This window comes from Nerophis ophidion, linkage group LG06 (genome assembly GCF_033978795.1).
Source record: "Nerophis ophidion isolate RoL-2023_Sa linkage group LG06, RoL_Noph_v1.0, whole genome shotgun sequence".
NCBI classification, from domain to species: Eukaryota; Metazoa; Chordata; class Actinopteri; order Syngnathiformes; family Syngnathidae; genus Nerophis; species Nerophis ophidion.
This window is the reverse complement of record NC_084616.1, coordinates 49954042-49978046: the sequence shown is the minus strand read 5'-3', so window position 1 is coordinate 49978046 and position 24005 is coordinate 49954042. Positions and strand designations below refer to the sequence as shown.

The 24005-nt window shown below is 42.4% G+C and overlaps 1 protein-coding gene and 1 long non-coding RNA gene across 4 annotated transcripts; one reads left to right on the top strand and one right to left on the bottom strand.

The window, feature by feature from the left end:
• wdr13 (WD repeat domain 13) lies at positions 1–20169 on the bottom strand. 2 transcript variants are annotated; one of them, XM_061904120.1, is made up of 10 exons: positions 20025–20169; positions 11981–12067; positions 11652–11883; positions 10348–10457; positions 10125–10255; positions 5713–6020; positions 5066–5246; positions 1728–1869; positions 1540–1658; positions 1–751 (listed from the first exon to the last, which is right to left on the bottom strand). In XM_061904120.1, exons 2-10 carry the CDS (start codon positions 12019–12021, stop codon positions 567–569), a joined length of 1449 nt encoding a protein of 482 aa, XP_061760104.1. In that variant the 5' UTR covers positions 12022–12067; positions 20025–20169; the 3' UTR covers positions 1–566. The 2 variants fall into 2 exon arrangements, with proteins under 2 accessions (XP_061760104.1, XP_061760105.1); XM_061904121.1 differs by lacking the exon at positions 20025–20169 and adding an exon at positions 19910–19933.
• On the top strand, positions 20104–23977 carry LOC133554875 (uncharacterized). 2 transcript variants are annotated; one of them, XR_009807234.1, is made up of 5 exons: positions 20104–20118; positions 22898–23027; positions 23138–23169; positions 23254–23323; positions 23580–23977. It is a non-coding gene; the product is annotated as an uncharacterized LOC133554875 (long non-coding RNA). The 2 variants fall into 2 exon arrangements; XR_009807233.1 differs by lacking the exon at positions 20104–20118 and having other exon boundaries at positions 22891–23027.
• Positions 23978–24005: the final 28 nt, after the last annotated feature.

The following is a 24005-nucleotide window of genomic DNA, read 5'->3' as shown; positions in this document are numbered from 1 at the left end:
TTTGTCAGTTACAGCAATTTATTTGATGAGCATTTAATTGAGTTATAAGCATCTGCAATAAATACACTCAAACAAACATGATTACAAAATTACAATAATGCAGATGGTCTCAAATCAAAACAGGGACAGTGCACACACTTGTAAAGCAAATAAATCTTTAAACAACACATACAATACCAGATACATAAAGAGTGAACAATTGTTACACCAGAGGAACTGACGGTGTTTGAAATGTCTTCTCTGGAGTTTGTCATTGTAACACTTCCACATTCATTCTGTCAATAAACATGCATAGGCTAGTATCTTTCTTTGTGTAGACACAATCTCAGGTGCAAAGGACTCACAAATGCATACATACAAAAAGTGACCACGACCTTAATAGTTTTTCGAGACATCTCCACCACCAATGCAGCATTGTGTTCTGCTTGCACTTGACCAGAATGCCAATGAAGTCTAAGAGGAGCTTGTTAAATAAAATAGAAAAAAAAATCTACAGACTTTTTGGACGGTTAACAGCAGGTTTGTCTGCACGTGCAGCACAGAAGCTTTTTTTAATTGTAGATTGGTTACTTTTGCTCCCGCCTCCAGATGATGACCATGCCTGTGGAATCAGCAGAGGCCAGTAGGCTCTCATCACAGTTGAAACTGACATCCAGCACTGGTCCCCCGTGACCCTGCAGCTTGTTCACTATTGCCTTAACGTTGCGTTCAACGTCAAAGAAGTAGACGCAGGCGTCCTCACTTCCCGTCACTATGAAAAGAGGATGAGAGCGTTTTACTATTATCTTCAAAATACAAAGCATTGACTTAAACTTAACAAATATCACAGTTTGAAAACACAGAGCTAAGTGACAATATTTAAAATGACAAAATAACAGCCATTTCAAACGAACTGTCAGTCAATAAAGAGTGTTAAGTTTTATAGTGAGGTTCGGAAGCTATAATATAACAAACAGCCACAGTGACATGAAACAATGTTGAACAGATCTTAAAAACTACATTGAAGTAATTAGTGTGGCGTGCATGCAATGAAAAGGGGCCTCACATACCGAGAGCTGCGTGGACGTACAATCATGTATGAAAGTGTTTGCACGCACAACTTCATGGACATTTCTTTGTTACATCCCAATTTACTTGAAATCTAGGCAGAGGTGCATGGGGCTTGGCACGCCCAGGCCACGCCCCCTTGTAAACACACAAATCATATGAAAAGTAGCCATGTGACTGAGAATGAAACAAACTGCCCAATGAGGACTCAGTAAGAGGTGCTTCTTTCTCCTGCTTTGGAAAACAGCACATGGGCAAAAAATTATAATAATAACTGGTCAGGCATCAAGAACAAGGTGAAAAAGAAAATGGATGTACATCGCCAAAACAGACAAGCATTTGAAAAGATAACTGCTGCAACTACAACTGTGTGTGTCAGATTTGATACATCGTACCATCGCCGTGAAAAAGGGCTAATGGCAGGTTTTTGTGCGCACGCAGGCTTTCTACATGAGTGCAGTTGTGTTATAGTTCAGTAGCAGAAAACCTTACCAACACAGGCACCCTGTCTGAAGGACATGAGGGGGCAGAAGATGCTGTGGACCAGCTGCGAGCCGTGCTGAATGGAGAAGCTTTTCTTTAGCTGTAGCCCACCTTCGTTATCCACAACCCTACAAAGGTGACGAAAAGGCATTAAATCAAATGAATCGTACAAATACATTAAAATAGTCAGAGCATACCTGTAGAGTAGCAGCTTATTGACACAAGCATTGACCAGCAGGGAGGGGTCTCTGGCCTCTCGGCTAATCCAAGAGCGAGCAGAAATGCTGCAGATGGAGCTGTCCTCACTTACCACCAGGCGCTTGGCTTTGGCCAGCTTACCTGTCGGTGATAGGGCGGGGCAGACAGAAGAGACATGTCACCCACAAACTATTTGCCACATTGTTTTCGAGATTTCCTATAAACTGATCTGGATATCACACTTATATTATGATTTGGTAGCGGTATTTTGGAGCAAATTTTAAAAGTCAGTAACACCAGCAGGTTTGTTTTATTTAAAAGGTAAAAACAAGGGGTGCAACAAATAAGCAATATTATTCGGGGATTGGTTTTAATTCAAACGATGTGAGTGTATCTGTACAGGGGTCCCTGAATTGATCCAAATGTAAACTAAACCTGCTGATGGCCCAATTACAACCTTATGAATTGGTTTAAGTGATCTGCTACGCCCCCGAAAGGCCTGTCCTTCTCTCGCTTCCTGAGAAACTTGCGCAAGACTTGTCACAGTAACATAAACAAACAAGCAGACAAAGAGTGAAGGAAAAAATTACTGACACGCACACGATGAAGTCAAAAGTTGGAAAGAGATTGTATCAGAGGAAAATTAAACTTGATCAAGTTGCTGACATATGCAAGGACTGTAAAACGACACTGAAGTAAAGCAGTAGCATGACCAAGGTTGGAATTTAACCACAGCAACTGCGACAAAAGCCGCGACCGCCCTCATCACTTGCCGTAATGCCCTAAAAAAATTTACCAACATCGACGGCAAAAACATGCCATGACCGCCCTTGACTTTTTACTTGTTAATAGAGGAGGGATGTAACGGTAAACGGTACAATGATAATTTCCCATAAATATCCAACACTTAGGAATACCGTCTAATTTTTTAATTACCGAAAACCCGTCATTTATTAATGCATTTTTGGCAAAACAAAGTCAGGCACATGCGCGCTAGTGTCGTTTGGCTTAATAATCATGGCAGACTAACTACACGGCTTTTGCTCCGGAGATTTCCCCTCGGAGTAAACGGAGCCAAGCGCTTGGTTTAACGTCATTTTTCCTCGTATCCCGGCGTGCGTTTAAGAGTGCACTGCTGCGTTTAGATGGAGACAGTTGTCAATATTGGAGACAGATGCACTTGTCCCCACACTGAAAGTATACAGCGAAGGAGAAAACTATTTGATGTTGCTTTTAATTTCTTAATACAGCATCTATCAGTTGCTGTGACTGAGAGTTAATGAGGTGAGGAAACATGCAGCAGGCGATGTGTTGTGAACCTTGTCACAATGTGTTAATAAAAGTCTTTAGTTTGTCTACTGGGATGCTCACTAGTCCTTTATTTAACTGCAAACTGTTTCAGTGTTCAAATAACATCAATAGTAAAATGTTTTTTCATCTCATTGAATTGAACGGCTGTGAAGATTTTATATTCAATGTGATAGGTGTCACTCCTCTTTATTTTTGTTGGCCAAACTGTACCACTGAACCACAAGGAGGCGTTGTTGGAGAAGAACAAAGCTTGTTTATTAGACTTCATCTTCATTAGCCAAACTGCTTTGAGTTTTATATTGACATCAAAAAGTAAACACTTGTTTTACATTAAAAACAATTCATGTGAGACAGAATTTTGTTAATGTTTTATTGTGTAGAGTTAATTCCTATGTGACATATTTCTGCTCAAACGCTTAATGGATCTGTCCCGATACAGCATCTACATGTACATAACAAAAAGCTGACAAGTTGCCTCGGAAGAAAATAATGTTTGCCTCAGTGCCCTTCCAACTTGCCTTGGAGCCCTAAAATATGAGCACTCCTTTAAGGCAACACTTGCCTTGACCTTAAAAAGTTAAACTTCAAGGCCTGCATGACTATGATCTACAACAGTGATTCTCAAATAGGAGTACGCGTACCCCTGGGGGTACTTGAAGGTATGCCAAGGGGTACATGAGATTTTTTTTAAATATTCTAAAAATAGCAATAATTCAAAAATCTGTTATAAATATATTTATTGAATAATACTTCAACAAAGTATGAATGTAATTTCAAAAACTGTGAAAAGAAATGCAACAATGCAATATTCAGTGTTGACAGCTAGATTCTTTGTGGACATGTTCCATGAATATTGATGTTAAAGATTTCTTTTTTTGTGAAGAAATTTTTAGAATTAAGTTCATGAATCCAGATGGATCTCTATTACAATCCCCAAAGAGGGCACTTCAAGTTGATGATTATTTCTATGTGTAGAAATCTTCATTTATAATTGAATCACTTGTTTATTTTTCAACAAATTTTTTGTTATTTTTACATCTTTTTTTCCCAAATAGTTCAAGAAAGACCACCACAAATGAGCAATATTTTGCACTGTTATACAATTTAATAACTCAGAAACTGATGACATTGTGCTGTATTTTACTTTTTTATCTCTTTTTTTCAACCAAAAATGCTTTGCTATGATTAGGGGATACTTGGATTAAAAAAAATTTCACAGGGGGTACATCACTGAAAAAAGGTTGAGAACCACTGACCTACACACGCACCTTGTGAGAAGACTGGAGAAACTGGCAACTAAAAGACTAGTACAGCTAGCTCAAAGACACAACATGACAAAAACACGGATAGTCAAAGCTTCTTTCAAGCAAAACTTGGCCATAACTCGCTTAAGCCAAGGTAATAACTTCTTCAGGAGTCTGATTGTTAAAGACTTGAAACCTAATAGTGTTGTGGAGAATGGGAGCATTCAGGAAATAATAAACATATTAAAGCCTCAGTACAAGATACAAAGTTGACAGCATTGTATTGATAAATATGTTTCAGAGCTCTATAATAAAGTAAAACATGAAGTCAATTTGTGCCGAGGGCAAAATTGTTAAATAACTAAGTCTGTTTTCATCATAACAGTAGCTTTCCAAAGTGGTTGAAGTGTAATATGTTACAGTAATAAACACAATGGCATGGTATGTCATATAAACTAAAAAAAAAAAAAAAAAAAAAATTATTTTCTTTTGTAAAGTATATGTATTTCAAAATAAACAATGTTGTATTCGTAGAATTGACCTAAGATCATATATAAGACAGTTTAGTTAAAACTACGAAATGTAGTAGATTATATTATATTGCATCGCATTGGATCAAATCACATTAAATCTTATCATTTTAAAATAAATATTTTCTGATATGTATTGTTCTCCATTTACTATATCTAGATACGTATGGAATGGTCTTATTGGAAAGATGCACACCTATAGTAAAATCCAAAACTAATGATGTCATAAATATCAGTTAAATGTTATGGTACCTGTTGCCATGTCAAAGAGGAAGGAGAAGATACTGCCCCTGTCGTCCCCTGCCCAGAGAATCCTCCCTGGAGCATCGAAAGACAGTGACAGTACCCGGCCTGTTAGTTTGCTGGAGCCACCCTTCACCTTCTTCCCTGTGGAGATGTTTACCACCTGCAGGTGGTGTTTACTGTTCCCCACCTGTGGAACAAAAGTCAGCGTGAGAATCCTCCATGTTTTTTTTTTTCAAAAGAAACAGCACAACCATAAACTTGCAAAACTTAATGTGTTCCAAAACAACATGTCAATGTTATCCTGTGCAAAGCTAATAATACACAACTGCTGAGTGCATCATCTATATACACTATAAATCATTTGTGCCAGGTCAGTTACAAAATATACGCATGAACAATGGGATCCAACATACAGCATCTACTGTCATCTGTCATGCTAAAGTAGATGAAACAAATAGAACTGTATGCATCCCGCTTTACCAGTCCCTCACTTGTCATGTTACAAATACACACTGCCAGGAAAAATGCAACAACACTTTTATTAAGCTACTATAACACAAATAACACAGAACAGTAACACTTTGAAAACAAATAGTTTAACGCATTATTCAACCGAATGAACTGATTCAAACATGTTTGAAGACAGGACTCACCACGGTTAGGTTGTTGTTCATCGGCTGGAAGGTGCAGCAGAGCAGCTCGCTAGATTCTGGGTCTCGGACCTCTCGGATGCATCGTCCGTCCTCTGTGTTCCAGATCCGCAGGGTCCCATCTAGTGATGTTGACACGATGATGTCATTGCTGAGGGACCAGGCAAAGTCTGTGACAGGACCTCCGTGACCTTTCAGGGTCACCTTTACGCTAGCAGGAGGCGGGGAAAGTGTCATGATAGACAAGCTGCCGTCAAGCGAGCAGCAAGCCAGGAGGTGCTTGTCGTCGTTAGCAAACTGCAACCGTGGAACTGCAACATGGGCAGGAAGATAGTGTGAGCGGAAAAGTTAACATAATGCACATGCTACTGTACCACTAATGGGTTGCGGGACTTTTTAAAGTCGACTCTAACCGGATGAAAGACTAGTCGCTGATGACATCTGATATTTTTCCCCATCATTAAAAAAAACCTGGGAGGAAGCAATATATTGCAACAATTTATATTCAGATAATATTCTAAATATTGGCAACAATATTTAGAAAAATCATGGACCCAGATTTCCCTCGCCCGGACGCGGGTCACCGGGGGCCCCTCTGGAGCCAGGCCCGGAGGTGGGGCACGATGGCGAGCGCCTGGTGGCCGGGCCTGTTCCCATGGGGCCCGGCCGGGCACAGCCCGAAGAGGCAACGTGGGTCACCCCTCCAATGGGCTCACCACCCATAGCAGGGGCCATAGAGGTCGGGTGCAATGTGAGCTGGGCGACAGCCGAAGGCAGGGCACTTGGCGGTCCGATCCTCGGCTACAGAAGCTAGCTCTTGGGACGTGGAACGTCACGTCACTGGGGGGGAAAGAGCCTGAGCTAGTGCGCGAAGTCGAGAAATTCCGGCTGGATATAGTCGGACTCACTTCGACGCACAGCAAGGGCTCTGGAACCACTTCTCTCGAGAGGGATTGGACCCTCTTCCACTCTGGCGTTGCCGGCAGTGAGAGGCGACGGGCTGGGGTGGCAATTCTTGTTTCTCCCCGGCTCAAAGCCTGTACGTTGGAGTTCAACCCGGTGGACGAAAGGGTAGCCTCCCTCCGCCTTCGGGTGGGGGGACGGGTCCTGACTGTTGTTTGTGCTTATGCACCAAACAGCAGTTCAGAGTACCCACTCTTTTTGGGAACACTCGAGGGAGTACTGGAAAGTGCTCCCCCGGGTGATTCCCTTGTCCTACTGGGAGACTTCAACGCTCACGTTGGCAACGACAGTGAAACCTGGAGAGGCGTGATTGGGAAGAATGGCCGCCCGGATCTGAACCCGAGTGGTGTTTTGTTATTGGACTTTTGTGCTCGTCACAGTTTGTCCATAACAAACACCATGTTCAAACATAAGGGTGTCCATATGTGCACTTGGCACCAGGACACCCTAGGCCGCAGTTCCATGATCGACTTTGTAGTTGTGTCATCGGATTTGCGGCCTCATGTTTTGGACACTCGGGTGAAGAGAGGGGCGGAGCTTTCTACCGATCACCACCTGGTGGTGAGTTGGCTGCGATGGTGGGGGAGGAAGCCGGACAGACCTGGGAGGCCCAAACGCATTGTGATGGTCTGCTGGGAACGTCTGGCAGAGTCTCCTGTCAGACAAAATTTCAATTCCCACCTCCGGAAGAACTTTGAACATGTCACGAGGGAGGTGCTGGACATTGAGTCCGAGTGGACCATGTTCCGCACCTCTATTGTCGAGGCGGCAGATCGGAGCAGTGGCCGCAAGGTAGTTGGTGCCTGTCGGGGCGGCAATCCTAAAACCCCTTGGTGGACACCAGCGGTGAGGGATGCCGTCAAGCTGAAGAAGAAGTCCTATCGGGTCCTTTTGGCTCATAGGACTCCGGAGGCAGTGGACAGGTACCGACAGGCCAAGCGGTGTGCAGCTTCAGCGGTCGCGGAGGCAAAAACTCGGAGATGGGAGGAGTTCGGGGAAACCATGGAAAACGACTTCCGGACGGCTTCGAAGCGATTCTGGACCACCATACGCCGCCTCAGGAAGGGGAAGCAGTGCACTATCAATACCGTGTATGGTGCGGATGGTGTTCTGCTGACCTCAACTGCGGATGTTGTGGATAGGTGGAAGGAATACTTCGAAGACCTCCTCAATCCCACCAACACGTCTTCCTATGAGGAAGCAGTGCCTGGGGAATCTGTGGTGGACTCTTCTATTTCTGGGGCGGAAGTCGCTGAGGTAGTTAAAAAGCTCCTCGGTGGCAAGGCCCCAGGGGTGGACGAGATCCGCCCGGAGTTCCTTAAGGCCCTGGATGCTGTGGGGCTGTCTTGGTTGACAAGACTTTGCAGCATTGCGTGGATATCGGGGGCGGTACCTCTGGATTGGCAGACCGGGGTGCTGGTTCCTCTCTTTAAGAAGGGGGACCGGAGGGTGTGTTCCAACTATCGTAGGATCACACTCCTCAGCCTTCCCGGTAAGGTTTATTCAGGTGTACTGGAGAGGAGGCTACATCGGATAGTCGAACCTCGGATTCAGGAGGAACAGTGTGGTTTTCGTCCTGGTCGTGGAACTGTGGACCAGCTCTATACTCTCGGCAGGGTTCTTGAGGGTGCATGGGAGTTTGCCCAACCAGTCTACATGTGCTTTGTGGACTTGGAGAAGGCATTCGACCGTGTCCCTCGGGAAGTCCTGTGGGGAGTGCTCAGAGAGTATGGGGTATCGGACTGTCTTATTGTGGCGGTCCGTTCCCTGTACGATCAGTGCCAGAGCTTGGTCTGCATTGCCGGCAGTAAGTCGAACACATTTCCAGTGAGGGTTGGACTCCGCCAAGGCTGTCCTTTGTCACCGATTCTGTTCATAACTTTTATGGACAGAATTTCTAGGCGCAGTCAAGGCGTTGAGGGGTTCCGGTTTGGTAACCGCAGGATTAGTTCTCTGCTTTTTGCATATGATGTGGTCCTGATGGCTTCATCTGACCGGGATCTTCAGCTCTCGCTGGATCGGTTCGCAGCCGAGTGTGAAGCGACCGGAATGAGAATCAGCACCTCCAAGTCCGAGTCCATGGTTCTCGCCCGGAAAAGGGTGGAATGCCATCTCCGGGTTGGGGAGGAGACCCTGCCCCAAGTGGAGGAGTTCAAATACCTAGGAGTCTTGTTCACGAGTGAGGGAAGAGTGGATCGTGAGATCGACAGGCGGATCGGTGCGGCGTCTTCAGTAATGCGGACGTTGTACCGATCCGTTGTGGTGAAGAAGGAGCTGAGCCGGAAGGCAAAGCTCTCAATTTACCGGTCGATCTACGTTCCCATCCTCACCTATGGTCATGAGCTTTGGGTCATGACCGAAAGGATAAGATCATGGGTACAAGCGGCCGAAATGAGTTTCCTCCGCCGTGTGGCGGGGCTCTCCCTTAGAGATAGGGTGAGAAGCTCTGCCATCCGGGAGGGACTCAAAGTAAAGCCGCTGCTCCTTCACATCGAGAGGAGCCAGATGAGGTGGTTCGGGCATCCGGTCAGGATGCCACCCGAACGCCTCCCTAGGGAGGTGTTTAGGGCACGTCCAACCGGTAGGAGGCCACGGGGAAGACCCAGGACACGTTGGGAAGACTACGTCTCCCGGCTGGCCTGGGAACGCCTCGGGAAGTGGCTGGGGAGAGGGAAGTCTGGGTTTCCCTGCTTAGGCTGTTGCCCCCGCGACCCGACCTCGGATAAACGGAAGATGATGGATGGATGGATGGGATTTTTGACATCACAAAATGTGCACAGCACACTGAACCTCAGTTTCCATAAATCAGGGATGTGGTGTGCAGTTACTGTTATGTACAGGTCTATAGAGGAGAATGTCCACTGATCAGTTGTTAGTGACACACTTTTGTTCATTTTGACTCAGGCTTCCGGACTGATGTTGGTGTTCCATAACGTGTTGTATTATGGGGCTTTGTAGCCAGGTTCATGAAATGCAAGGATTTCTCTGAAGCGCTCCGCTCCCCATGTACTGCGGCTAAAGGTTGAACGTCTTTGATAATAATATTCACAAGGAAATCGGTGGTTTACTGCCGTCTTTTCTCTGTTTCAGCAGTGTGTTTGGTGAAGTCGCTAAATGAGTGCTGCCGCAAGGATTTAAGCTGTTCTTTAGGTAGCATGAGCTGGTGCCTTTTCAAATGAGTGTGCATAGTATTCGTACTTTCATTGTATTTCAGAATCAGAATTAGATTTAATGGTCAAGTATCTTTACCACGCAATGAATTTGACTTGGTAGAGTGTCCTCTCGATGTTCAATGCAAAAAACATGACAAACTACGTTGAGAACAAACATACTTGCACCAACACCCTCCCCTGTTTCACTCTACGAGGCATCTATTTTGTAAAATCACGTGGGTGTGGCACTTAAAGTCCACAAGTATGTGCAACCACACCTACTAAAATACATTTGCATACCTGCAGAATCAACATGCTGGTCAAATATGTGGTGCATTCCAGCAAAAGCATAGTTTTCACTCAAAGTTGTGTCCCCAGCCATGGCTCGACTCGCCTCAGCCACTGAGGTCGGCACCAAACTGCCCGGAGGCCTTCAGACCAAAACCAGCATTGTCAGTACTTCAACATACAGCACATATCAAATCTTCTGACATTTGAATAATAAAACAAACAAGTGCTTCACCTTTCATCGTGGACAGCTCTGTTCATCTGGGCCTGCATTTGGTAGGAGCCTCTACTGACGGACCGGCGATGGCCACGAGCCCCTTGGGCACGAGGGTCCTCCTCGAAATCCTACTCATGATGAGAAGGAAGGGGGAGAAAATACCTGTCAGAGAGCAAATAACAAATACTCTGGACACTAAGAACTTTTCATATACATACTTATACAGTATATTGGCAACATAATTGAAACACCTCCAATCAAAAACATCAAATAAATTAATTTAACACTGCATTGTCGATAAGGAGAGACTATTTGGTTTCCCATAAAAATAATATTTGTAAAATGACATTCGGACAGTTACAGGCCATCAAATAAAAAAAAAATCCTTCAAAATATGTCTTACAATGCTATTTGCCTACCGTGCGATTAACCCCCCCCCCCCCAGCATTACAGGCAGCAACATGGAGCCAATAAAGTCCAAAAGATGACGACTTATTATTATACAGGCATACATAATTACTAGCTGTGAACTCTCACCAACATGGTCCGTCACTCAAATAATACCCTGTGGAACATAAACAGCAATTTTCTAGTTCCCATTGTCAAACGATGCAGACAGTGTTGCTAGATGTCACGAGAAACAAGCAACCAGCAATCAGATAATAAGCAAAATTCCCAACACTGGACGGACAAGCAGCCCAAAGAAGACACCGCATTAGTCCGTCTCCCAAGGTAAATGCTGAACAATATTAATTAATTATTTATAAAAGTACAGCAGCTGTTTATACTACATGCAATTGTAATGGGGTTTTTTTTCCACAGTATTCCTTGTCTAAAAGTTTATTTTTCTTCATGAAAAGCATGTCACATTTTAAAATTTTGCTTTTTTGGAGGAGGGCCAAGCACTGTTTAAACAGATTTAAATCTATCTTACTAAATGGGGGCTGCTTTAAGATACGAGTTTTTGAGTAACCAGCTCAGTCGTGGAACGCAATGCGTTCCTAAGCTGAGGTAACAGTGTACTCTAACATCATGGATAATGTTACCACAATGTTACTACAAGCTGCAAAATGAAGAACAACTACATATGTTACAGTTTCTGGAACATTAGCCCAGTGTGTCAATAATGTTGCCAATATTTTGTATGCGATACAACGATATCCAATACGTGCAGGCAGTGCCAGACAAGCTGCTCAGCTTCATATGCATGGACATCTCATAAAGGTTGTCAAGCCAATTGACACCCAAAGTATGTTTTTAGATGTCTTCTTCCAAATTAGCAAATCCTTCTCTCTCCCTCTTTAGGTTTCTCTGGGTCTGACCTCCATGCGGTCCAGTGTGGTGCGGGAGCTGCGCACACTGCTGGCCCTAAAGCTGCTTTGTTCTGACAGGGGCCCGTAGCGCAGGGCCAGCAGCTGACTGCGCAGCCTCAGATACTGCCTGCGCAGCCCTGGCTCAAAGCCACACTTGGCGTTCTCTCTGAGCAGCTGGCTGCGTCGGCGGATGTATTGAGTTCGGAACTGTGGGAAGGTGGGCGTGCGGTAAGCATTGTACCTGTGGTAAAACAAAATGAAAACACAGCAACTCAGAAGGGTTCAGTGAGAAATGGCACTGTCTGGGACAGTTCTGTCATTGGTTAAGTTTGTCTCACCTTGCGTCCACTGCCAAAACCTGCTGCCAAACAGCTGCCATTAGACAATCACACTGGAAGAAGAGGAAGCCACTGCCAGGGCAGGAACTAAGAACAAACATTCATTCATACTTTTTGCTGCACAGAAGGATGAAATTCACATTTAATTACACACTTTCAAGATAAAATTTGACTGAAAACAGGAAATTAGTTAAAATGGTGGGTATATATCAATCAATCAATCAATCAATGTTTACTTATATAGCCCTAAATCACTAGTGTCTCAAAGGGCTGCACAAACCACCACGACATCCTCGGTAGGCCCACATAAGGGCAAGGAAAACTCACACCCAGTGGGACATCGGTGACAATAATGATCCAGTGGGACGTCTGTGACAATAATGATTATGAGAACCTTAGAGAGGAGGAAAGCAATGGATGTCGAGCGGGTCTAACATGATACTGTGAAAGTTCAATCCACAATGGATCCAACACAGTCGCGAGAGTCCAGTCCAAAGCGGGTCCAACTCAGCAGCGAGAGTCCCGTTCACAGCGGAGCCAGCAGGAAACCATCCCAAGCGGAGGCGGATCAGCAGCGCAGAGATGTCGAGGCGGATCAGCAGCGCAGAGATGTCCCCAGCCGATACACAGGCAAGCAGTACATGGCCACCGGATCGGACCGGACCCCCTCCACAGGGGAGAGTGGGACATAGAAGAAAAAGAAAAGAAACAGCAGATCAACTGGTCTAAAAAGGGAGTCTATTTAAAGGCTACAGTATACAAATGAGTTTTAAGGTGAGACTTAAATGCTTCTACTGAGGTGGCATCTCGAACTGTTACCGGGAGGGCATTCCAGAGTACTGGAGCCCGAACGGAAAACGCTCTATAGCCCGCAGACTTTTTTTGGGCTTTGGGAATCACTAACAAGCCGGAATCCTTTGAACGCAGATTTCTTGCCGGGACATATGGTACAATACAATCGGCAAGATAGGATGGAGCTAGACCGTGTAGTATTTTATACGTAAGTAGTAAAACCTTAAAGTCACATCTTAAGTGCACAGGAAGCCAGTGCAGGTGAGCCAGTACAGGCGTAATGTGATCAAACTTTCTTGTTCTTGTCAAAAGTCTAGCAGCCGCATTTTGTACCAACTGTAATCTTTTAATGCTAGACATGGGGAGACCCGAAAATAATACGTTACAGTAGTCGAGGCGAGACGTAACAAACGCATGGATAATGATCTCAGCGTCCTTAGTGGACAGAATGCAGCGAATTTTAGCGATATTACGGAGATGAAAGAAGGCCGTTTTAGTAACGCTTTTAATGTGTGACTCAAAGGAGAGAGTTGGGTCGAAGATAATACCCAGATTCTTTACCGTGTCGCCTTGTTTAATTGTTTGGTTGTCAAATGTTAGAGTTGTATTATTAAATAGAGTTCGGTGTCTAGCAGGACCGATAATCAGCATTTCCGTTTTTTTGGCATTGAGTTGCAAAAAGTTAGCGGACATCCATTGTTTAATTTCATTAAGACACGCCTCCAGCTGACTACAATCCGGCGTGTTGGTCAGCTTTAGGGGCATGTAGAGTTGGGTGTCATCAGCATAACAGTGAAAGCTAACACCGTATTTGCGTATGATGTCACCTAGCGGCAGCATGTAGATGCTGAAGAGTGCAGGGCCAAGGACCGAACCCTGGGGAACTCCACACGTTACCTTAACGTAGTCCGAGGTCACATTGTTATGGGAGACACACTGCATCCTATCAGTAAGATAAGAGTTAAACCAAGACAGGGCTAAGTCTGACATACCAATTCGTGTTTTGATACGTTCTAATAAAATATTATGATCGACGGTATCGAAAGCTGCGCTAAGATCGAGGAGCAGCAACATAGATGACACATCAGAATCCATCGTTAGCAATAGATCATTAGTCATTTTTGCGAGGGCTGTCTCCGTCGAGTGATTTGCCCTGAAACCGGATTGAAAGGTTTCACATAGATTGTTAGACGCTAAGTGTACATTTAACTGCTCCGCAACAATTTTTTCGAGGATTTTTGAAATAAAGGGAAGGTGAGACACCGGTCGGTAGTTTACCATGAGGTCAGGATCGAGGTTAGGTCTTTTAAGAAGAGGATGAATAACCGCTTTTTTGAATGCTAGGGGAACAGTGCCCGAGGAAAGTGATAAGTTTATAATATTTAGCACTGATGGACCTAATAATACAAAGAGCTCCTTGATCAGTTTCCCAGGAAGAGGGTCAAGTAAACATGTTGTTTGTTTTATTCCATTTACACGTTGTAACAATTCCTCTAATGTTATTTCCTCAAAACGAGAGAAACTATTTTGGAGGGCAGTATCCGCCGTATATACAATCGTGTCAGTGTTAATAGAACCCCGCTGTAGCTGGGACGCATTGTCTTTAATCTCCTTTCTAATGACTTCAATTTTCTTACTAAAGAATTGCATAAAGTCATCAGCTGAGTGGGTGGAGCTACTGGAAGGAGTCCCTTGTTGGGTAAGCGATGCTACCGTACTAAACAAAAATTTAGGATCGTTTTTATTACGGTGGATGAGATTTGAGTAATAATTAGCTTTAGCTAAGGTAAGCATGCGTTTATAAGTTATTAAACCATCACTAAATGCTTGATGGTGCACCTCAAGTTTAGTCGTGCGCCATTTGCGTTCCAGCTTTCTGCATAATAATTTCTGAGCTCTAGTTTCTTCTGTAAACCACGGGGTGCGCTTTTTTGGAGCCTTTTTTAACTTTAGCGGTGCTATGTTATCAATGGTTTCGCGCAGGGCGTCGTTAAAGTTGTTAGTGAGGTTATCAATAGAGCCCACATACTTTGGGAATGGTGCCATTACCGAGGGCAGTAGGTCAGCAAGAGTTGTCGTTGTGGCCGTATTAATGTTGCGGCTGCTATAGCAGTTATTATTATTATTAGTTTGACGAACATGCGTCTGAACCTCGAATTTTATAAGGTAATGATCGGACAATACTTTAGTATACGGGAGTATCGTAACTTTGGAAGCGGTGATACCCCTGACAAGCACTAGGTCTATCGTATTACCGTTGCGATGCGTGGGTTCATTTATTATTTGTGTGAGACCACAGCTATCAATTATAGTCTGGAGCGCTACGCACGGTGGGTCCGATGGGGTATTCATATGGATATTAAAGTCCCCCATTATGATTATATTATCGGCGTGTGTCACTAGATCAGCAACGAACTCTGAGAATTCATTGATAAAGTCCGAACAGGGCCCTGGGGGGCGGTAGATAACAGCCAGGTGTAGAGGCAGCGGTGTGACAGACCTCATAGTAAGCACCTCAAACGATTTATATTTATTATTTATGTTAGGACTAAGGTTAAAGTTTTCGTTGTATATTAGTGCGACCCCCCCACCCCTTTTAAGCGGACGGGCAATATGCGCATGTGTAAAGTTAGGAGGACATGCCTCATTTAGCGCAAAAAAGTCGTTTGGTTTAAGCCAGGTTTCACTGAGACCGATGACGTTAAGATTGTTGTCTCTGATAATATCATTAACTAACAACGTTTTGGGAGACAATGATCTTATGTTTAAAAAACCTATATTATAGGTAGTGGGCTGTTTTAGGGAATTTTTGATCAAATTATCCGTAGTAGCAATATTAATAATGTTGTGTTTATTATGCCCAGTGCATTCAGTATAATTACGACCATATCTAGGAATTGATACGACGGGAATGTTCCGATTGTTTGTTTGTTGCTTTGATAAACTGCACGCATCATGGTTAGCCACCTCAGTAACGGGGATTTTCCGATTGTTTGTTTGTTGCTTTGATAAACTGCACGCATCATAGTTAGCCACCTCAGTAAAACACATGTCCAACTCTGAAACACTCAAAGCAGAAAAAACTTGTTCTAATTTAACTGACTCCTTACCCAGACCAGTAGTCTCGCATTTTCCATCTAAATCCGTCTTCGGGATGGAGGAAAGTGGTGTTCTGTGGGGATTAGCCTTCTGCTTTGTTTTTAGCCCCGCTCGACATCCGCGTTTCCGATCACACCGCTGGCGTCTGCTCCGTAGACGGCCCCCGCTGCTACTAGACTCCCCTGCTTCACAGGCCGCTGGATGTAGCCGCCGACGAATCCCCATGCTAGTTAGCATGTTTAGCACGCCCGCGTCTATCAGTCCAAAACGGCCCAATATGTCCATATCCAGAAGTGTCTGGCGGTCGTACGTGATCACGGAGTGACCACGATGCGAGCCAGCCATGAAGTCTGCAGAACTGTCCGGCATTTCCGCCAAATGTTCCATCTTTAGCAAGAGCACCGCAGTGTCGCAGCCCGTCCAGGCGCCGCCATCTTGCATATATATATATATATGTGTGTGTGTGTGTTCTTGCAAGTGTCACCATCTGTGTCGGTTAATTTATGTCTTTATTACAAAAAATTGGTAGTAAAATGCTTGTTTAAAAATTCAGTGTATAAAAAGTCAGTGTATCAAATTCAGTCTTTTCAAATTTAGTGCTAAAAAATTCCGTACAGCTGCTTCAAAACACATGACCCACATCTGCCAAATTAAGACTGAAGCAATGTATCCTGTTTCAAAACCAGCCAATGAGGTGTGAAGTTTGAAGTCACGTGACATGGGTCTGACAAAGCAGCGAAATGGCAGTTACCTTGGCTACCTGGGCAAAATACAACTGGATAAACATCTCAATGTGGCCTACTGGATGTTTCCAAACGATTGAAGTGATTCTAATGGTTAAAATCTCCACTTTTGACATACAGGTTACTGCGGTAACCATAGGAACTACATCACAGCAGCTCAGGCAGACGAGGCAAAAAGTAGAGTGGACGGGGCTTGTGTACACAGCAACAAACTTGAGACGCGAGAGTCAAATGGAGGCAGACTTCTACAGCAAAGTTCTGCAGAAAACGTATATATATGTAAATCAAATATGTGAATGGGCCCTGCGATGAGTTGGCGACTTATCCAGTGTGTACACCGCCTTCCGCCCAATTGTAGCTGAGATAGGCACCAGCGCACCCTGCGACCCCAAAGGGAATAAGCGGTAGAAATGGATGGATGGATGGAATATGTGAATGTTTTTCATCTTTTGCGTTATACATTTTGCCGTGCGTTCGTTGCATCTTTGTTGTTCTTACTCGATTATTTCAAAAAAGGCGATCAAGGAGGTTGTCTGGGACTAGGAGAAAGATTCACATATGCTCAATATTCAGTGTTTTATTGTTCACAGTTAATATTGTAAATCACATGTTCTGTACGTACATTCTGAGTGATGTTTTTGAGATGGTTTGTTATAACGTTTTTGGTGGTAATGTGTGAGTGATTGTATCATCAAGTGATCAGCTTTTATCAAATGTTTTCACTAATGCACAGGAACCCCCACTGTTAAAGTATTAATAAAAAGGGGTCCAAACACATAACGCAGATTACTGAAGATGGCCTGCAGCATGGAGTGCTGCATAAACTGCCTTCTGGTAAAAAAAAAAACTACATGCCTTCAAACTGGACACTTCATAGGCTGGTTCTGAAGACACTAGGATCAATTACTTTAGTCTTACTTTAACGGAAGCGTGTATTGCGTTTTAAAGCAGAGAATTTTTCTGCACTGATTTTTTTGAAACACTGACTTTTTTGGAGTTTACAACCCCCTGGCGCTGTTTCTGTATTTGTTTTGTTTATTATTATTTCTTTATTGTATGTAAATGCTGCATGTTATACATACAAGTTTATAAAATTAAAAACTAAATAAACAAAAAAAAAAAACTGGAACTTTTCTCCAATTGTAGAGAAAAACAAGAAAATATTTAACCAATCAGAATCAGGAGTACTTCATTCATCCCAGAGGGGAAATTAAAAAATTCTGCAGATATATGTATCCTTAAAGGCAGAACATTACTCTCCAAAGCAGAAGGTATCTCTAGGCTTACATGTAAAAACAATTTGAAGACTATTGACAAAATACTTGTTGACTTTATTTGAAAAAACTAAATTGATTTTGAAAGCTCCTACCTCAATTTTTAATTTCATTTGTCATCATGTGTTTTCTAATCTGGGAGGCCTAAAACTTTTGTTGTTGTGTAACTACAATATTGATAGGATTCATGTTTCTCTTTCAAACTTCCATAAACAATCCCTTATGGCATGGTCTCTTCTCTACAAGCACAATTTCTCACCCACAAAATACTTCATTTGGAACAACAGAGACATATGTTACAAAAGGAAATCACTTTTCCTCAACAAATGGTTTAAGAATGCTATTATTTTGGTGAGTCAGCTTTTCAACAAGGAAGGTAAACTTTTTAACTAAAAATACTTTCTCAACCATTTTAAAGGCATACTGAAATGAGATTTTCTTATTTAAACAGGGATAGCATGTCCATTCTATGTGTCATATTTGATCATTTTGCAATATTGCCATATTTTCGCAACCTTTGTTCGCTAATAAAAAAGCCTTCCCTTTACCGGAAGTAGCAGACAATGTGCGCGTAACGTCACGGGTTGTGGGGCTCCTCACATCATTTATAATCATAGCCACGAGCAGCAAAAGATATTCGGACACAGAAAGCAACGATTTCCCCATTACATTTGAGCGAGGATGAAAGATTGGGGGATGAGAAAAGTTAGAGTTAAGCACTAGAGAAAAAAAAAAGGCGATTGCAGTGGGAGCGATTCAGATGTTATTAGACACATTTACTAGGATAATTCTGGAAAATCCCTTATCTGCCTATTGTGTTGCTAGTGTTTTAGTGAGATTATATGGTACCTGAAAGTCGGAGGGGTGTGGCCACGGGTGTGTTGACCGCCAGTGTCTGTGAGGGAAGTCACGCAGCTGCAGCAGGACGCAAGCTCCACTGATGTCTCCGGTAAGAGCCGACTTATTACCACAATTTTCTCACCGAAAACTGCCGGTTGAAATGTGGTCGGGACCTGTGGTCGGGCCCTTTGTTCGCTAGACCGCTCTGTTCCATAGTAAAGCTTCAGCTTCGGGAATTTTAAACAAGGAAACACCGGCTGTGTTTGTGTGGCTAAAGGCTAAAATCTTCCCACCTCCATCTTTCTACTTTGACTTCTCCATTATTAATTGAACAAATTGCAAAAGATTCAGCAACACAGATGTCCAGAATACTGTGTAATTATGCGATTAAAGCAGACTACTCATAGCTTGGATCGGGCTGAAAAATAATGTCAGCTACAACCCGAGACGTCAAACGCATGCGTCATAATACCGCAACGTTTTCAACAGGACACTTCGCGGGAAATTTAAAATTACAATTTAGTAAACTAAAAATGCCTTATTGGCATGTGTTAACATCCATAGGTCCTGCAGTCCTGGGTTCAATCCCAGGCTCGGGATCGTTCTGTGTGGAGTTTGCATGTCCTCCCCGTGAATGCGTGGGTTCCCTCTGGGTACACCGGCTTCCACTTCCAAAGACATGCACCTGGGGATAGGTTGATTGGCAACACTAAATTGGCCCTAGTGTGTGAATGTGAGTGTGAATGTTGTCTGTCTATCTGTGTTGGCCCTGCGGCTCGGCGCGACTTGTCCAGGGTCTACACCGCCTTCCGCCCGATTGTATCTGAGATAGGCGCCAACGCCCCCCTCCACCCCAAAAAGGGAATAAGCAGTAGAAAATGGATGGACCATGCCTTTTCAAGGATATAGAACATACTCACTTCATATCATCACATAGCCTGGAACATTCTACCAAAGATCCTGTGTCAGCGTGAGCAAGTATAGCAACAACACCGGCAAATGAATAAGTGTCACCACGTGTGTGATCCAACCTATTCCGAAATGTGTGATTATTCCTGCTGACAGTTATATCTTAATTCCGATAAGGTAGGCGAAGCTTTCACTGCTAACGCGGCTAACCTAGCATTCAGCAGGCTAGCCGTAACACCGTTTAAAACCTTATAGTGTACAACAATGTTTACCATCTATTCTCGGTTTACACGAAGTTACTCGTCGCTTGTGCTGTAGATGCCACCAAACATTCACCGGGACGAAAGAGCGAAGAAACGACGAGAAAAATATTGGAAAACAACGTACCTTCTTCAGATTTTCCCCATCCTCGCTTTTCCGGTCAAGTCACGTGATATGCGGGCGCCAGGAACCCTCAGCAGATGACAGCGTGATGGCGAATGTGGGTTGGCGTCGGTTTATTCCGAATATCACGTCACATATTTCCAGTTGTTTCATTACAGCATGTTCGAAAAAAACTAGGAAGAAGCAGATCTTATTTAATCCTGCCCGTTTTCATGTCATGGCTGTTTTTTTTTTAACCCATTTGTTTGTTCTCTATTTGTTACACTAAAGTCATTCAATAAATGAGTACACAAAGAAATGTGTATACAATGAGAAGGTAAATAATTATTAAACACTAATAAACAATAAGTAAAGTTCTCATAAGTTCAAATGTAAAACGTTTATGGTTCACTATTGGATGAATAAGATTACAAAGTTTTTTTAAATGGGGTTCAAGATGTTTATCAGGATTCTTCTTCTTTGTACTTTGTTACTTTGTGCTTGCTCCCAGTATAATGAATTAGCAACCTGTAAGCTAACCGGCGTGTGTGTGTATGTATATATGTATGTATATATGGACTGCTAATGTTTGGCTGTCCCACGATTCGATTCAATATTGATTCTTGGGTCACGATTCAATAATATATCGATTTTATCGATTCGATTCGATTCTCGATTCAAAAACAATATTTTTCAGATTCAAAATGAATCTGTATTAAAAAAAAATACATAAGATTTCAGCAGGATCTACCCCAGTCTGCTGACATGCTAGCAGAGTAGTAGATTTTTGTCCAAAAAAAAAAAAAGCTTTTATAATTGTAAAAGACAATGTTTTATCAACTGATTGCAATAATGTAAATTTGTTTTATATATTAAACGAACCAAAAATATGACTACCTTTATATTTGTGAAAATATTGAACACAGTGTGCTGTCGAGCTTATGAGATGCGATGCAAGTGTAAGCCACTGTGACACTTTTGTTCTTTTTTTTTTTTTTTTTATAAATGTCTAATGATAATGTCAATGAGGGATTTTTAATTACTGCTATGCTGAAATTATAACTAATATTGATACTGTTGTTGATAATGTTCATTTTTGTTTCACTACTTTTGGTTTGTTCTGTGTCGTGTTTGTGTGTTCTCAGTTCCTCTGTTTATTGCAGTTCTGAGTGTTGCTCGGTCAGGTTTGGTTTTGGAATTGGATTGAATTGTTATGGTATTGCTGTGTAGTGGTTTGTTGGATTGATTAAAAAATAAAATAAAATTAAATTAAAATATATATATACATACACACACACATATATATATATACATACACACATATACATATATATATACACACACACACACATATATATATATATATACATACACACATATACATATATATATACACACACACACATATATATATATATATACATACACACACACACATAAATATTCATTTATGTGTGTGTGTGTGTGTGTGTGTGTGTGTTGCTTTGACACCAATTAATTAAGCAACATAAATAATGGAATAATTTTAATGAAAATGTCAGAAAGAGGTCCTGAAAGAAGTGGTTTTGTAGTTTTTATTATTATTCATTATATATAAGCTCGTCAAAGTACTTATTGTCAAGGTTAATACCGTTTTCGTTTTGGTTTGTATCCTGGTATGTAAAAGAAATGCTTAAAACAACCTATTAATGTTTTTTATCTGTATTGCTTTGGTTATTTTGTTTGGGGAAACATTTAGTGTTTATGTGCTCTAGTGCGGATGCTCAGTGGCACTGGGGAGCACATTTTTTATGGGTATAGCAAATTTTTTCCAGAACACCAGGTCTTTTTGTGGCACTAAATAAGATCTTGTTAGTGGTCCAATTTCAGTCCTATGTTTTTTTTAAATGCTGCATATGCTACCACATGGTGGCTATAATAAAATTGAACCCAAATGTCATTACATGTTAAAAAATACAAACAGTGCTAAATTGAATAGATCTAAATTGAAGTGGTCAGGGCCTTTCTGGTAATGTGCCCTACCTGGCCCTGAACAATTACTGCACAGTGCACAGGTTTCCAACTCAAGGCCGCATCTTTTTATGTGGTCCGCAAAATCTTGGAAATACAGTAGTACACGTCAAAATAAAGCACTGTATCTTTTCTTACTAAATGCATTCCTTCTTTCCATTTTGACCTTTTAAAAAATACAAATATACATTCTACATGCAGTTGCATATTTTTTAAACTTTAATCATGTCCATACATTTCAAAAATATGTTGTTTAAAATAAAATATAAATATTTAAATATCTACTTGACTTCTTATATCAATGACAATAGATTTTATTGTTAAAAAACAGGCAAATAATTTTACCGTAAAAATAAACAGTGGTACCATTTTTTTTTACCCATTTCCAGTAATACACCGTGAAAAAAACAACTCTACAGCTTTCAGAGTATAAGGCACCCATAACTGCGATGTGGCCCTCAATGAAAAAGAGTTGGACACCAGCTGGCATCGTAGTTATGCCAGGAGCCGGCCCATCATGCTATAGTCTACAATACATAATACAGTTCAAATACAAATGTTTATGTTAGAATTAAAGATGTGCAAATACCTTTGTTATGAGACCGTGTTACGATCATTCACTTTGCCTTGTTGGAAATGCATTCCATGACTAGTTTTATACATCTAGTCCCATATTTATGATCTCAATGAAACAAATCATTGATATTTATACGGGTATAACTACTGTACTGTCAATCAGCATAAACAATGTTCCAGCAGCTTTACAATAGCAGTATGACAAGGTCAGCTCGGACGTTTTGTGTGGCTCAGCAAAGACCTGCAGAGCCGCAGGGTGTACTGCTCAGCTGACGGGGCTCTTTGCTTGTTTGCGGTGCTCTTTCTCGAAGGGGCCCCAGTGACAGAGCCATTCAGTTGCACGGGCCATAAATTACGGTGTGGAACGCCACATTTACCACTGCATTCTGTCAAAAAACCGGCAAAGGTTCTTGAGCACAGCCAAAATGCCAGGAACAAAAGGTGAGCAAACATTTGTTTATGTATGTTTTATTTTGGTAGATAGCAAATGAGCTGAATAAAAAAACTGATCTGAAATTCAGCCTTTCACTGCATGTTGTCATCGCTTTCAGGTAATAAGTCGGACAAGAAGTCAACCACCAAGGTAGGAAAATAACGTTATAGTTTCTTTTCCTTTCGTGCTCCAAATTCTGTTACATGTTTCTTTTGAATTGTCCTCATCCCACAGCAACCTCAAAGTCCTAAAGAGCAGCCAAAGAAAGTTGATCAGAAAGGAGATGACAACAAGAAGCAAGGAGGTAAGCATGCAGAGGCTCGTCGGTGCACCTTGGTAAAACTCACTCCCTAACACCTAAGGAGCTTGCACAATATATGGAGTTGACAGCTCTGGATTTTAGATAAATGCCCAGCACTCTTGCATTCTCATTCAGCGGACCCAGGTTCGAGCCTTGCGAGGGCTGGACCAGGTGGGTTACACATGTGTTTTGGGACGCTACATGGTGATATTGATCTGTCCCCAGTGAAGCTATCTGTCCGTGTTCTATCTCCTCGCAGGACAGCCGAAGGGAGAGAAGCAGTAACTTCCAGGCGTTTGTGAAGATGGCTTTAGAGACGTTGCTGGGGTCCTGCCGTCGCAAACACGGAGGTCCCCGAGGCAGACAGGGCTGAGCTATAAGCCTTCCTCCAGTCCTCTGAGTCTGCCGACTGGGTAGTTGGGTTGTCGTCCAACACAAGATCTGCTCACCTCTAACAGAGATGGAAAATTTAACCTTTATCTGTTCCCCAAACTGTCCACCCAACATTCTGGATGTTCAGACTCCAGTAGAAAATAGACCACTGCTGAGGGCAAGATCACAGTGTGTCATTCTATCCCAATTTAATTGACTGTTTAACAGTCCTTACATTTTCCTTGTAAATAATACAAATATTCAAATAAACTCTTTCTTACATCAGTCCAGTGTATGTGTGTGTCTACTATTT

Coding starts and splice junctions, on each gene's coding strand:
- wdr13 (XM_061904120.1), bottom strand. CDS start 12,021: ATGGCAGCTGTTTGGCAGCAGGTTTTGGCAGTGGACGCAAG. Junction 1,870..5,065: donor CCTCTTTGACATGGCAACAG/GTACCATAACAT, acceptor TATCACCGACAG/GTAAGCTGGCCAAAGCCAAG. Junction 752..1,539: donor CAGACAGGGTGCCTGTGTTG/GTAAGGTTTTCT, acceptor CTCTTTTCATAG/TGACGGGAAGTGAGGACGCC.